The 16,841-nt window shown below is 34.3% G+C and overlaps 1 protein-coding gene across 5 annotated transcripts in view; it reads right to left on the bottom strand.

Moving 5' to 3' along the window:
• The window catches only part of side-VII (sidestep VII transmembrane protein), a 1,783,907-nt gene that overhangs the window by 1,001,298 nt on the left and 765,768 nt on the right, over positions 1-16,841 (bottom strand). For all 5 annotated transcript variants that reach the window (XM_073992696.1, XM_073992713.1, XM_073992706.1 and 2 more), the window contains one exon: positions 11,975-12,126. In XM_073992696.1, the coding sequence (XP_073848797.1) occupies positions 11,975-12,126 (152 nt within the window). The remainder of the gene's footprint in view (positions 1-11,974; positions 12,127-16,841) is intronic.

Genomic DNA, 16,841 nt, shown 5'->3' with positions numbered 1-16,841 from the left:
TCAACTCCTTCGGCTACAGCTTTGCGACGCAGTTTTAGCACCTAAACTTTTGGAAATCATTGTTAAGGAAATCGATTTACTAAATGATTCAACTTAAGTTAAGGCGTTAATAATAGCCCTTTGTTTCATAAATTCGCCTAGAATACAACTATTTTGTCTCATTTTGAAATACATTTTTTCTTCAATACTAGTCATGTTTGTCAGGCTTTTTCTCCTTTATAAACGCGAAAAATTGAAAAAATTAGTTGAGTTTCGAAAAATTTGGAAAGTTTTGAAGCGATTTGCATCTTTAAATTTTTAAAACGATGATATGAATTTTTTGGTTTTTGTCGTTTGGCGCATCCAGTGTGCAATGGTACGAATTTTGTGGGTGCTTCTCGTGAGCTACGTCGAAATTTTCGTCATTTCGGTCTGTTTCCACTACAATTGCAAATCAGGGCCTTTAGTGGAATTTCATTTCATTAACCACCACAGATGCTTGTTTGAACTCGTGTCCTCTGTTTTCGATATCGGACAGTCCTGATGAACTGGTTGCTTTAACGCTAGGATTTTTTTTGATAGGCGCGCTTTTACTTGCTCCTCCTGAACCGTTCGTAGTTGGAAAACCATTGTCGTTGGTGAATTGGTTTCGCACAGTTCAGGATATTGCTTGCGTTATAAGTGGAAATCATGTTCGTATGGTAGAAAGAGAGCGTACGTCTCTAACAACGGACGATACGTACACACCTTATAAAGATGATTTGGTCACATGCACACTGCATCACCTATTCTATTAAATATCATTTATTGTTATTGTATATACTTATCGATCTATGTTACAACATTAATAATGTTGCAAGGTCGGCGCCAATGTTTAAGTAATAATTGATATATTTCAGTTAAATTTGCATTGTTTGAAAATGCTCGCTTTTCGCTTTACTTTAATTGTGAGTAGATTCCCTCAATCGTTGGAAAACTGTCTACTCCCTTTTTGTAACAACATTGATATGTCATCTAGGAGTTTTCTAACGAGTGTTGTTTATGCGCCTACGCGATCTTTCCAAATTATTATTGACACTTCGTTTTCGATCGCCAACTGTAACACAGGAAATCTGTTCGCCTTGCTATTTTCCCTTTATTTAATTTTATATTTATTATTTACTCAATAAAGCTTCTGCTTCTACATTCTTTGAAACTAAAACGTTCAGGTTTTTATTTCTCTTTTTCGAAACGCAATTTCGGCGCATTTACACATTTAGTGCGTTCGTTCTTTTCGGAATTTAGTGTTATTGACTGCATCAAATTATTTTGCTCTGATACTTCTTCAACATAATCTGAATCTCCTTGCCTATCGTTATTAAAACATTTTCGGTACACAGTATTCAAATGGACGATTTCGTGGTTCTTCTGATCGAATAATTCTCGCACTTCGCGTAAATTGGTCGTTTAATATAAAATGTTTCTTTCGTCGTAAATGGAATATGTACATATATACAATATGCTCTTCATGAGCTATTTTTTTCAGTAAATATAAAAACAATAAAATAAAGAAAGGGAAAGATATAGAGGTATGAAATACCGGCGCTATTCTTGCGCTCGGTTGAGTAAACGGATAGTGAGGGAAGTACCCTAGTCAAAAGTGTTGAACTGGCTTCAACAAGCTGTTTAAAACTTCCAATTTGTTCGGAATTTAGTTCTATGTTCATTTTCTTTGACTTGTTTCTCGGAGTTTTCCCTAAGTCTCCCCTCATCATGGATATTAACGCTTTGGATATTTGGGCATATCCCCATATGAATTTCCGATAGTGCCCACCGTTTTGAGCTACGGAAAATTTACTATGGCCGTAAAATCATAGAAATTGATTTCTTCCTTCAGGAACTCACTTTTATCTAATTTAACCTGAAGATTACAATTTTCCAGTGTACGAAATATTATTTCTTAGTTCTTCCTTACTCTTGCCAAATACTAAGATGTCGTCGCTGCAAACGTAACATCGCGTCCCAATGTGATCTCTGAGAATGTCGTCAAGCGCTCTTTGGAAAATTAGTGAAGCATTACGTAGTCCTAATGGTAATCGTATAAATTCAAACTTTCTATTTTTGACGGAGAAAGCCGTTTTCTCAATGTCTGTTTCCCTAAGAGGGATTTGGTGAAATCGGCTTTTCAAATTTTGCTCTCCTATGTTAGCTAAGATGTCTGTAATATCTGGTATAGGGTATCTATCAGGTTTTGTCACCTCGTTTAACTTCCTATAATCAATTACTTTACACCTGAGGTATCTTGTTTTTTTCGGCACTATCCATACTGGTGCATTGTATGCAGATCGGGAATGGCGAATTATTCCGTCCTTTAACAGTTCTTCAATTTGTTTGTCAATTTCAGATTTCAATGTCATATGAATTTGAATAAACTGGATTATCACAATACTTGTGCCACTGTTGAAAAGGTGAGCTTTTTATTTGGGTCTGCAAAAAATTTTTTTAATTTCATTTCCATCAGATGTTTTATGTCATGTTCACACGAGCGTTTCAATTACGTTGTTCGCCTGTCGAACGAAGTACACGAATTAACCCGTTTCCACGACACCATTCGTAATTAACAGAAGCATAAACAAAATTTCCTTCATTTTTGTTTCCTTGTTTTCACGAAAATTTGAACCGAAAACACATAAAATATACATTAAATGAATAGGAAAAGCAATAGACTTTCCTTCAAATGTATCTATTATATTAACCTACACACATTTCATTCATTTTTTCCATAAATTTTGAATAATTTTGTATTTTCAATATATTTTTATATGTTTCTTTTTTCAAAATTAAAGAGAGAGAGACATGTCAACACAATGTTTGTGTATACTGACTTCCAGTTATTTGTTTCCTTTTTGTTTCTGATTTTTTACGCGATTTTGAACTAATGGGCAAGAAATGTGTGTGGAATTAAGAAGGAAACACAACCATCTTCCTTATGCATCTATATAAAGTTTTTAGTTCATTAATTTCCATTAATCTTTTTTCTTTTTTCCAAAATTTTTGTGTTTTCAACAAATTTTTCAATTTTGAATTTAGACATGTCATAATTAATTTTTTCGATAAATTCTCTCATTTGTTAGGGATGGGACATACTTATTCGTCGTTCAGAGAGTATTTCTAATCGAACAACGTTGAAAAATCGTCGTTCGTTCACAGAATTTTGTGTGGGGAAATAAGTAATTTATTCGTAGTTATGGGTCGAACAACGAATAGAGAACGAACGACGTACCGTGGAAACGGGCTATTAGACGTAGGCTGATGTTATAAACTTCGTTTAGTTCTTTCAAAGGAAATTTTCTATCGTTCAAAATTGTGATACAGGATCTCCACGTATAGAATATAGCATTTAAAGATTTCAGACTATTTCCATTTCCAATTATCCTATCAAAAGTCTCTAAACCAGGAAGGATATAAAATTTTAGTTTTCCTGTCACGCAATCGAATATGTCTATGAAGCTATGGGTTTCAATCTTAACTACACCGCCTACGGAATTAACAAGAAAGTGAGTTTCGTTCTTCAAACGGGTTCTGATGAATTTGCCATTAATGTAATTTTTGTTTGACCCGGTGTCTATTAGGAATTTCAGTTCGTTGTCATTTTTCATTCTGGACGGGAGGTATGGCAACGTAAGATCTAGTCAAAAAAATTAACGTCATGGACTATCGGTTGTTTATCAATATCTTCTCCGTACTCTTCGTCATAGCTGACTTCATATTGCTGTTCTGTCTAGTCTTCATAATCATTGCATTGTCTTCATGAACATTGACCTAGATGTTGAACACTCTTTGATACTTTTGCTGCTGATGAATGTTTCCAGAATTTTGTCGTTTGAAGTTAAATTGTCTGTCGTTGATAGCACTATTCATCTGTGGTTTTGTTTTGGCGGAAGAGGAGGACGGTTTTTACCAGTGTGATTCAGCGCTGTAGGTCGGTATGGCAAATTACCAGTACCTCAGTACTGCTGTTGACCATTTTGAAAAGCCTGATAACGATTACACTGGTCAACACGACTTTTGTTTCAACCGGCGAGCTATTTTCAAATCTGGTCACGGTTTTTCTCCATCAGCTTTTGTTCTTGAGATATAGCTCAAAATCGGTTTTTATGAGTTTTACCCAGAATTTCGTTATTTTCGGATACAAACAAATATTTTTTTGCGGGTTTTTCGACACTAATATATTAAGAAGATGTTATACGCTAGATACAAGAGGTTTTTTGAAATAATTATGGCGAATATATATCAAAAAATATAGAAAACATACGATGAATTTTGTAAAAATTGCATATTTTGAGTACTTTAAGCTGTAATTACGTCATCGGGGGAAGTCACAGGAGCTTCATATGGCATTCCGGATATGCTCAGGGTGTCTACTATATAGTCCTGTATTCAAATATATAATATAAAGTTCATTGAGCCCACGATTCGCCCATAATCATGTTACAGTAATTTTATGCAAAAATAACCGATTTTACTCACTACGAAAACTCTCCGATTTTTTTCAAGTTTGTTCCGAAGGTAGTGTTTGTTGCGCTGATTACGGAAAAATATATTTTTCATGGGCGGGCGGCAGAGCTTTATGAGTTTCCTTGGTTAAGTTTCATAAAAAATTATGATTTCTTCTTATCCTAATCTTTGTTTGTTCACAAAAATAATTTCAAATACTAGACACGTCACTAACAAAACGAACAGCACTATTAGCTTTAAGGGTTTCCCTGGTTCAGTTTCACAAAAAATTATGATTTTTTCTTCTTTTACTCTTTATTCACAAAAATAATTCTAATAGTTTTTCTTTTATTTCTAATCTCTTACACGAACATCGTTTTGTGTTTTCTTTTTCTGAATCTTTTTAATCTTTCACAATATTTTTATTTTTCATTTGTATTTTTACACATAATTATATGGCCATAGGGATATTTTTTTGTTTTTTCTTCTTTAGATTAGCACTTACTATTTTTTTACTTACTAATATTAATGGTGTATTGTTCATATTCTTTCCATTCTGGGCGGCAGCTGTTTTTTTAAACGTCCTGTTTTCCCTGGATACTTAGGGGCTAATTCCACTCGGTTTTGGGTCCTTTATGAATCCGTTGTAGCTGGGCGCCAGTTAAATTATGAAGAACTGAATCGTTCGTTTCACGGTGATACGCACCTTCATTACTGAATTGTTAAGAGAGAACTAAAACTAATTTTATTCTACGATTATAATGTAGAGTGCTGCAACAATCACGCGACTTGGACAAAACTGCTGCGTTAGTAGTGTCGGCGGAAAGTTACAAATGATTGTGTGAAGTGACAGTGCCACAGTGGGATTAAAGTGTTAATTTACATATGCATATCCAGGTTTAAGTCTGGCCGGTATCTCCCCTTTTTATGTATTTCGAGAGTTTTTGGTCAAATTTTCGAACATAGATTCTGTAATAGTGTGGGTTGCAGGAGATACAAAAGTTCAATTGGGAAAACTGTGAAAATTGGTCCATGTTTTGGAATGAACAACGATGACGCCGTTTTTATAGGGAGTATTGTCAGTTAAGATATTCTGCTTCTGCAATGAATAAGAGGAAGAGCTTAGTAGTTTCATAAACGAAATGAAAGTATATAATTGTTCTAATTACTTCAATACAGTTTGTAGTGGAGGGTATAAAAAGTTCGTTCCGGCCGAACGTAACGCCGTTCATATTTTTTTTACCCTCAGCATTTATGCTAACGACGGTATATACACTTTTATACGTATGTTTGGGCGAAATCCGTTTCAGACAATTTGGAGTTGATTTAGCCATGTCCGTCCGTCTGTCTGGATGGCTGGAGCGCACGGATCAACCGATTCGGTCCAAAATTTGGCTTTGGTAATATTTTGTCCAAACTTAGTGTCAGTTCGAAAATGTTCGGAAATTTTGTGCGCACGATAACTCTTGAAGGGAGTGACCGACGTGGTCCAAAGTTTGCACATCCTAATATATCTACCAGATATATTTCAGGTTCGAATATGGACTATTAGTCCACTCCTTCGGGTACCTCCCACATAAAATTTCGGATAAGTTCACTTTAAGAGCTGCTCTCGAATCACTTTGATTTTTGTTAAAGCAACTTGCATTCGTTAACTCCATTATGACGGTTACCTTGTGTGATTCCAAAGGAAACTTCTTGACACTTCTGTTAGTCAAACCCAAGCACTCAAGTTGTAATCATAACAGTTTATGATTCACTTTATCGAATGTTTCGCTGAAAACGTTGTAAACAGTATCGGTTTGCTTTCCACGAAGAAATCCCCGATTGACTATTGCGGAAATGTGAAGAAGGTTAGTTGCTGTAGAGCACTTTTTCTGAAATCCGTGCTGATAGGGAGATATGAGAGAACTAACATGATGGTAAATGTTATCAGTAATGATTTTTTCAAACAGCTTTGGAATCACGCTTAATTTTGCAATTCCACGATAATTAGCAACATCGGATTTATTTTCACTTTTAAAGACGTTTTCTAAACGTCAGGACAAACAGCCTAATTCATCGAAGCGTTGAGCAGCATAGCTAAAGGTAAAACAAAAGCTTAAGCACATTATATTAAAATGCAGCTTGGGATCTTATCAGGTCCATATGGCTATGATCCATATTCTAAATGTTTCAATCCATTTAAAACTATTGTACTGTCTTATAGTGTAATTGATATTGATTGTTTAGAGTTGAGTTCAAAGGGTTATATGTTGTTAGAATAAGTTTTAGTTGAATACGTTGTAGAAAAAAATCAGTGAATATTTTTTGAACTGTTTATTTTTTATTCTTAGATCTTGCTAATGCTCTAGTGTTTCATAGTGGTCCAGACAGTTTTTTATAAAAATCTTAGGGTAAGCAGACATCAATGTATTCATATATCTTTTAGTAAAATATGTTTATGGCACAATTCAAATCATAAGTGCAGGATAAGATATCGTGTCAGTCAGTGCTCTGCAACAATTCACATAACTGTAGATAGTTTGTTTTCGAAAAACATAAGGATTTTTCAATACGAATGTTATTTTCAATATTATTGATAGCTAGAAAGTCGACCTTCATTTCTATTACACTATGCAACACTGAAAATGCAAACAACTTCTAGTACGCATTTTTTGAAAGTACATATTTAGACTACAAAAACCCTAGTAGGGTTTTGTCCTGTCAGATCCACTTCGGATTTTATGGCCTCATCTAAACCGGGGTAAATCTACACTTTTTTGCATTCATCAGGCCTTTATCTCAGAAACGAATAGGAATTTGGCCTTGCTGTCTTTAGCAATATTGTAGCCCTAAACTAGCAGAACTTATCTTTTGAAAAAACCACATAAGAAAAACTCCATCTAGGGCATCAAAATCTATAAAATATAGAAAATTTTACATAATTGCTGAAATTCTAGTCAGTATCGGCTAAACTATTGGGTGTTGAACCAAGTAACCTTTTGCAAAAATCTTCCAAATAAAGTTCTCAAAAATTCGTTAGAACATTCTGAAACTCTAAAATGCCTACTTCATGTTGTTTCAGCGGTATTTTGCATCATTCTTTTTACAACACGTATTTCAAACACAGTTCACACCAACAGTTTATTCTCGCATTTCGGATTTCACTACATTATTGACATTTTTATTAAATCGTCGTTGAAAAATGTACTGAGAACAACGGCATAGAGGCATTTTACAACAATGACATGTTCTGAAGAGTTGTGTATTACATTCCAGGGAATATTTTTCCGAAAGAAAATATTCAGAAAAAATTAACGGTTTTGGAGATACGGTGCGAAATGTATAAAAATTGTGGAATTTTTGCATATATTTTGAAATTTGAGGCAATAAATGTAGTTTTTCGAGTTCATTATTTCTCCAAATATTTTATTCTTGTCCTTATCTACAAATTTGCTTCAGAGGTCAGAAGAATATTCACATTGGTTTCAGAGATATATCCCCGAATTTCTTTAAAAACTCAATATTTAACCATGTTTAGATGGGGCCATAAAATCCGAGTTGGATCTGACACAACAAAACCCAACTAGGGTTTCTTGTCGTTTGGGTCTGTATTTTCAAAAAATCCTCAGTTCGAATTGTTTGCACAAGATCACCTTAAAAATGTTGCACAGTGTTATCAGATGGTATTACTCTTCGGGGCATGTTAGTGGATCAGTTCGTTTAATATAACATTCAGCAACCTGATTTACAAAGATAAGGTCTAGTATGTTATGGCTGGAGTTACGGATAGAATTTACCTGAAAGAGACCAAAATCAAAGAGTGTATCGTAGAATTTTTCATAGGATTTGTGTATATTTGCAGGCATTAAGTATTTGTCTTCGGGTAGGAAATTCCACGAAATACTTTGTACATTAAAATCACCCAAAACAAAAATTAAATCCTCTGGTTTAGATTTTTGCAGAACAGCGTTAAAAGCTTAGCTGTTATTTGGGGAGACAAAGGTGGAATATAGAAACATAATATTAGCATTTTCTTAGAATTATGTTTTACTTGAACGGTAACAAACTCACTGATGTCAAAAATCTGCTCAAAAAAATTCCGGAAAATGGTGTTCGAAATTTCGAACACTGGTGCTTAGCCTAAAGTGTCGAAGTAAAAAATGATTTATGTGTTGCTTTATTGATTTATTTTAGCATATTTGAATTTCCACGTTTTGATATAGACACTGAAATATAGCTTAAGGACCAGTGTTCGAAATTTCGGACAGTCAACTTTGCACATATGTAAGGTCGCGCTTGCGCATGTAAATCATGTTCTTTATATTTTGTGAAACGGTTACATATATTAGCAATAATTCCCCATGACTACTTTTTAAATTTAATTTTTTTTAATATTTTTTTTTTTAAATTATTAAAAAGTTTTCATAAGTGTAGATTTCAAAAATACGAAACTACTAAAATTTCACTGTGCAACACTGAAAATGCAAACAACTTCTAGTGGACATTTTCTGAAAGTACATATTGTTACGAATGTAACTGATAGGTTTAAGTTAATTTAGTTTAATTTCCGTTAATTTAAAAATTTGAATTGTAACGTAACGTTTTATTACGCAGTTATTTTATTTAAGCAACAACAACTACCATGTAGAACTCTCTTCATCATTCTAGTCGTTACATTACCTTTTGTTAATGTTCTTTTGTTTGTTTTGCCAAAATCATGTAATTATCGTTTAGTTTGTTACTTCTTTTCTTGCATTTATTTGTTGTTGTAATTACGTCATTGATCATCCCCCATGTATGTGAGTCTGGTTGTTCGCTTAGTGCGAATGTGCGTCTGTGTGTTCGCTGTACATATTCGAGGAGTTGCCAGACATTTTCTAGAGGACTCTCGAACAGGGAGACTTTGGGATATAAATACAGGGGAACTGGCAATGACGAGTTAGTTGTGTTTTAAGCGTTGAACTGAACAGATCGGTTAAATAAGAGCTGCGTGCTAACTAGAGACTTGCTGTGTGCTTTGTAATTAAAGTCGGTTCTGAATAAGTGTAATAAAGTAAATAAAGCATTGTAGAAACGTAATCTAAAACGAACCCTGTTTTATTTGGTACAAATCGTATCGGGGAATAAAACAACGTCTACACGGACATTAGTTAAATCTAATTCCGTAACAATATTGAGACTAGAAAACCCCTAGTTGGGTTTCGTGTTTTAGATCGGGTTTGAATTTTATAGCCTCATCTGTATCGGGCTAAAACGACCTATTTTCCATTGATTTCATGTTGTTTAGGCGGTATTTCATATCATACTTTCTACAAAACATATTTCAAACAACGTTCACACAGGCTGTTTATTCTCAAATTTTATATTTCAATGCATTGTTAATATATTTTCTCAAATTGTCGTTGAAAAATAGGCTAGAAATTGTACAACAATGATATGTTCTGAAGAATTGTGTATTACTTTCCAGCAAATATTAGGAAAAATTTAATCGTTTTGGAGATGCGCTGCGAAATATATACAAATTACGGAATTTTTAGATATATTATAAAATTTCAGCTATAAATGAGGTTATTCGTGTTCATTATTTTTCCATATAGTTTCTTATTGTTCTTATCAACAAGTTTGCTGCGGATGTCATAGAAAGATTCGTATTGGTTTCATAGATATAGCCCCAATTTCTTTCAAAAGTCAATATTTAACCATATTTAGAACCCGATCTAACAAACAAAATCCAAAGAGGGTTTTTGTCTACTGTGTCTGTGCTTTCATAAAACCCACCTAACGGCATCTGCACATACGGCGCGTTAAGCGTTGCGTTACAACATCCACATGAAAACTTCAAGAACAAACTTGGCATCACTTACACATTTTTCATGTGGTTGTTGTTTTCAACGCGCAACTCGTCGCACAACGGATCGTATGTATTTGGCCCATTAGAAGTTGTTTGCACAAAATTAAATTGAAAATGTTGCACAGTGTTTTACCTCTTTCATACATAAATATTTTTTTGAAAAAAGTGATTTTACTGCTCGAAAAATCGAACTCCTAGGAAGAAATGGGTTAAGTGTAGAATCAGTATTCAACAATCGGTCACGTCTAAAAATATTGTATTTGTTTGATAGAATTTCTGAGTTCATAATTGTCTCATTTAAACAGGTCTCAGTCATTACTACGATATTATAATCAAAGGTAAAACTTTCCATATACAATTTTGATATTTTAGTTCGAATACCACGTACATTCTGATAGGCAATGTATATACCATCATTATTAACAGTACTTAGTTTTTTGAAACATTTTTGTTATTTCGAGGTATGAAGCAAATATTAACGGGTCTTTGTCTTTCCCTGTATATATATTCATGCGTAATATACCAAAATATATACCTATGTCTGTGAAAATCATCTGTTGAAAGATTTTCTACTCATAAAGAAAATAAAATACGAATTTTAAACCAAATCGATTAGAAAACGCGGTTTTATATGGACGCTTCTCAGAACTACTACTTGGATGCCACCGTGGTGCAATGGTATGCTGAAGGTCGTGGGTTCGATTCCCCGGCCAGGCAACATCAAAAATTTTCATGGCGACATTTCCTGAGTATTTCAGCCATGTAAAACTTTTCTACAAGTGGTGTCTTAAGACACGCCGTTCGGACTCCGCGATAAACAGTATCATTATTGAGCTAATGTGAAGCGGGATGCACTCATCGATATGAGAGAAGTTTCCTTGTCCAATCTGGGTGGGATGTTTGTGGAACAATTATTATTATTACTCAGATAAACGGGTCCACATTGACAATTTTCTGCAAAAAGTGTACTATCCTGTGATAATTGAATATGACCAATTAGATCCTAGTCAGTTGGACAATAGGAAGAAACTGCCGAAATAGCTAAAATCCGGGGTACCAAATCGTTGACCTATGAATATTAATGATTTTTTTGCATAGAGGGTTTCTATTTACTTAGAACTCAAAATACCAAAATTTGGCGAAAATAGTTACAAAATTTGGGAAAACATAACAAAATACTCGAAATCGGAGTATACCCTTTTATAGGGCTATACAAAACAACGGACCTACATTTCCCTTTTTTGTAACAATGACCCTATAATTAATTCAAAGGGTTCTATGAAATCTCAAAGTTTTAGTGATAGACCCCAAAATGTTAGATTGTAGCTCCGTTCCAGAACTAAAAAGTTTTTTCAATTTTTACCACGTTTAGACATTTTTCGTTCCCTTACACACATTTTATATGAAAATCGTTTACTTTTACAACTTTTACGACGTTTACCATTTTATAAAGTACGGGAACAGGCTATGTGTATCGGACATTATGGAAGAATACGATAAACCGAAAGATTCACAATATATTTTTCGCGGGTGTGGCAGAACAAGTAACACTCCATGGCAGTTGAACTTATCCCAAGAGCCTATCAAAATAGCAATTTATGTAATGGTTATTAAGGTGCTTAAGTATGAAATTAATCAAGCGTTTGATGAACATTTCCTGCACAGAAATATTTAAATTCTTACCGTCTCTGTAGTTTTTTCCATTCGGATTCCATCTAACCACCAAGTAATTACTGCTGGCGGACGTGACCCAGCACTTTGACATAATAAATCATACCGTCGCCCAGCCGACAGTGGTTGGTAAGCTCCCAGCAATCGAATATCAAGCGGCGGAACTGTAAAGAAATATGTATTTCTATAAATGATTTATTACAAATATTAACAATAAACATTACTAGTCTGTTCTTTTCAGTGCAATAATCTGAAGTTTTGCTATTTTAACTAGTTCCCTCAGTTTTGCTTTGTGGTCACAATTTATAGGAGAAGATCAATATGTTTACTACATTCACATAACCATTAAAAAAACCGAACATAACGAAATCTCATAACCATACGAGTATTAAGAGTGTTTGGAAAATAATTCCTTTGTTCCTATACCTTTTAAATGGTAAAGCTAACAAGAAGAGCAATGTTCAAAAACTACGGAAAAGAAAAAATTTCAAACAATCTGGCCGAAATGCAAAAGCCAACGTATTAGCCAATCAGATGCCATCAAACAAAGTGCTAGTTTCTACTTATTCAAATTTGTGTAGAAAATAACAGAGGAGAGCCTCATTCAGTACAATTTTGAAGGTTCTGGAACACCATGATTTTTTTTTAGATTAGGTACGATTTTGCTTATGTTTTTGTTTTTTAATGATATACTACTAATTCGTATGCGGAAAGGATATGAAAAACAAATAAAAAATATTTAATATGGAATTGGCGAACACTGTAAATTTTGTTGTACTAACACCAATTTCAATCATTAATATATTTTATTTAAGCACTACAATTTTAGTTCGATTTTCAAAAAAATCTGCCGTATCTCACCATTACACATAGCAGTGAGCCTCATTTTTAAGCCTTTTTATTAAGGGCTTTCTGTCCCCAGAAGGTAAAACATTCTAGTAAACAAATAAACCCAAGACCAATTTTAGTACCATTTAGTATTCATACCAAATTTCAGAATTGATACGCATTTAAAAAAAATCATATATTATCGTACATGCAATAACCAAATGGTACCAAATTTAGTACTTTTCGCACTCATAAGTTCGAATTTCCAAAACTCCTACATATTTGTGTTTATTTCAGCTTTAGTCCATATTTTGTTGTATTCAAGTATTTGAATAACAACAAAATGTTTTACAGTGGATATGAAATTGATTAGTTGCGGGCGGAGGGTAGGGAATACTATAGTTTCAGTTGTCACCAAACAACTTCATCAGTTCCCTTTTCCGCCGACTCTGTATCGATAAACAGGTCAATAAGCCCATCCAGCAAATTAAACAAAATGAGAAATTTGCTATATGGCCCTAAAACTGATTACCCTACAATTTGAGTCGAACTAAAGAATTTTATATCCACCACTGTTTTGGAGTGTTGCTTCAATAAGCGGGGGTAAAACAACGAGAAAGTTGTTGTTTTTGCATTACGCATTGATCAACAAGGCCGTGCTGATGCCTATTATTGTTGTTGGCGTTTTTTATTGTTGGACTGCAGAATTTTACATATTTGTGTTTATTTCAGCTTTAGTCCATATTTTGTTGTATTCAAGTATTTGAATAACAACAAAATGTTTTACAGTGGATATGAAATTGATTAGTTGCGGGCGGAGGGTAGGGAATACTATAGTTTCAGTTGTCACCAAACAACTTCATCAGTTCCCTTTTCCGCCGACTCTGTATCGATAAACAGGTCAATAAGCCCATCCAGCAAATTAAACAAAATGAGAAATTTGCTATATGGCCCTAAAACTGATTACCCTACAATTTGAGTCGAACTAAAGAATTTTATATCCACCACTGTTTTTATGTCGTCTTTGCTTTGCAAAGAATACGAACATAGGAGTGTTGCTTCAATAAGCGGGGGTAAAACAACGAGAAAGTTGTTGTTTTTGCATTACGCATTGATCAACAAGGCCGTGCTGATGCCTATTATTGTTGTTGGCGTTTTTTATTGTTGGACTGCAGAATTTTACATATTTGTGTTTATTTCAGCTTTAGTCCATATTTTGTTGTATTCAAGTATTTGAATAACAACAAAATGTTTTACAGTGGATATGAAATTGATTAGTTACGGGCGGAGGGTAGGGAATACTATAGTTTCAGTTGTCACCAAACAACTTCATCAGTTCCCTTTTCCGCCGACTCTGTATCGATAAACAGGTCAATAAGCCCATCCAGCAAATTAAACAAAATGAGAAATTTGCTATATGGCCCTAAAACTGATTACCCTACAATTTGAGTCGAACTAAAGAATTTTATATCCACCACTGTTTTTATGTCGTCTTTGCTTTGCAAAGAATACGAACATAGGAGTGTTGCTTCAATAAGCGGGGGTAAAACAACGAGAAAGTTGTTGTTTTTGCATTACGCATTGATCACCAAGGCCGTGCTGATGCCTATTATTGTTGTTGGCGTTTTTTTATTGTTGGACTGCAGAATTTTACATATTTGTGTTTATTTCAGTGCAGCACTCCCACAGTAATCATAACTCCAAATTTCATGATTGCAGCTCTATCCGTTCACCCAAATCTAAATTGTAACACGTTTAGTGTCATATGGTCCTGTTCGTGCCCATAAGTACGAATTTCCAAAACTACCTCAATCCTACACCCCAATAGCAATCTTATGTTATGTTCATACCAGCATTTGTATCATGTTGTTCGCTCTTATAATTGCATACTGCTACGGAATTAGGGTTTGAACTTAATCCCGTGTAGACGTTGTTTTATTCCCCGATATGATTTGTACCAAATAAAACAGGGTTCGTTTTAGATTACGATTCTACAATGCTTTATTGACTTTATTCACTTCAGCTATTCACACAAGACTTCACTTTAAATGGTTTCCACTTTACTTCTTTAGTTTACACTTACGGTTTAAATATCGCGTTCAGATCATAACTAACTCGGCCGGCAACTGCACCCGCGTATTTATATCCGCTCGCCGATGCATAGACGTTTCTAGCATCCCTCATGTAGAATGTTCCACTATGTTCCAACCAGATCCGGATGCACATACACACATACCCGTATACAATAGAGCTGGCAAACTATCGATATCGGTCCCATTCGATTTTTTCGATATTTGCGTTTCAAAATATCGATAAAATCGATACTATCGTGGATTTTCCACCCCTATTTATTTAGAATCCAAAATGTTTTGGTTACATATCGTATGTCCTTTATATCGTTGTAAACGGCGTTTGCATTAGAGCTTTTTGCCGGGTTAACCTTCTTTATGAGGATTTATTTGACGTTTGTGATATGTAATTGACATTGACATTTGGTTTTTTAAATCCGGTTAAGTGCAAACGGGGTATAACATAAAATTTTTAAACCTCGGTACTTTAAGTTTGTCTTTTCTCGAGGTGGAGTGGAAGAGATTTGTTCCAGTTGAAGTTGACGAAATCATTTTGGGAAATAATAGGTGTGTGTTTTTGCGCAAATGCTGCCTTTTTACACAAAAGTTCAGTAAAAGAGAGCGAAATGAGAGAACAAGTTTGACAGCTGTTCGCTAAAAACTTGCAAAAGGTTGCTAAAAAAATTTTTCCCAGCAACATTTAACAAGATCGATCAGCTGATTTTCAATCACCTGTTAATGGTCACATGTTCAATGTTTATGTGATATTTGTGGAAAAATAATGCAAATAATGCGATTCAGCTATATTTATTGATTATTTTATTAATCTTGTAACTATTTCTTATTTATTATACTTAAAATTGAAGAAGTTTTTTTAATGTTTTAGATTTAGTTTTTCTCTCAGACATTGGCGCCAATGTTTTTGCTTTGGTAATCGCTGTCTTTTTACTTTTCTCTCTTTTCCGTATAATTGTTCTTACTCTCTGAAAACAAGTTACTGAGTAAATATTACTTATAAAGTAAAAAGACACAGCTAATATTACATATTTCAATTTCTATTGTTACTGACTGTTCGAGTAGTTAACAAAAATTAGAGAAACAGTTTTAATACAAAAATTAATCATGGGAATTATATTCCTAGAAAACGTAAAGTAAACCCGAACGCAAGATCTTGTTCAGAGAGAAAGTGCTACGGACCGCCATAACGATATTCATCTTCTAGGTATGCTGTCCAATTCCTTTCTTCGGTATCATGAGTGTCGACTAAGCTTAACTCTTCTACTGGATTCGTGTGATTTTGTCCTCAAATCGTAATATCAGTATGGAATTGGGTATCACTCCCATTGTTACATCTGGCTTGATTATTCAATTGTCGGTTTGTGCCAAAATCATTGAAGATATTCCATCAAATTGTTCTACACCTAAAACATTCCCATCATTTTGCACTTATGTAGGCGGTCGATTTCTAAAGTAACTTCTTCTCCAACCTCCTCGGTGTTTTGGATGATGTAGGTGGTGGCGGCCCAGCTCGCTCTAATCCCATCCTAAGCCACCTGAAAGTGTTGGTCACATCTTATCTGATCCCATCCACGCAAATTTCCGCAAAAACTTATAGAAATAATCGCATCTGTTAACAATTTGCTTTAAAACATTTCAGGCTATTGTTTCTACGGCCATGATACCATAAGTAGATAGCAGCAACTGCCGTTTTTGGTAATATAAGGTGTCAAAATTTGACATAAATTCAATGACACATTATGTTACCATCAGCTGGGCTGATAATGCTACCTTCTTATTGTATCATGTCTACGGCTGTTCTTTAGTGATGTCAAAATTTTCGATAATATCGATATAAAAAAACTATTCATCGATATTGGCGTAAAAAATTAAGTATCGATAATATCGATATTTCCATCGATGGTTTGCCAGCTCTAGTGTACAAACAGACAAATTTAATGTAAACAGTAGGGCAGCGGCAATAA

This window comes from Musca autumnalis, unplaced genomic scaffold, assembly GCF_047663935.1.
Source record: "Musca autumnalis isolate F117 unplaced genomic scaffold, ASM4766393v1 scaffold_1, whole genome shotgun sequence".
In the NCBI taxonomy this organism is placed as follows: Eukaryota; Metazoa; Arthropoda; class Insecta; order Diptera; family Muscidae; genus Musca; species Musca autumnalis.
Note: the sequence above shows the minus strand (reverse complement) of the source record. Positions and strands in the feature narration are given on the sequence as shown.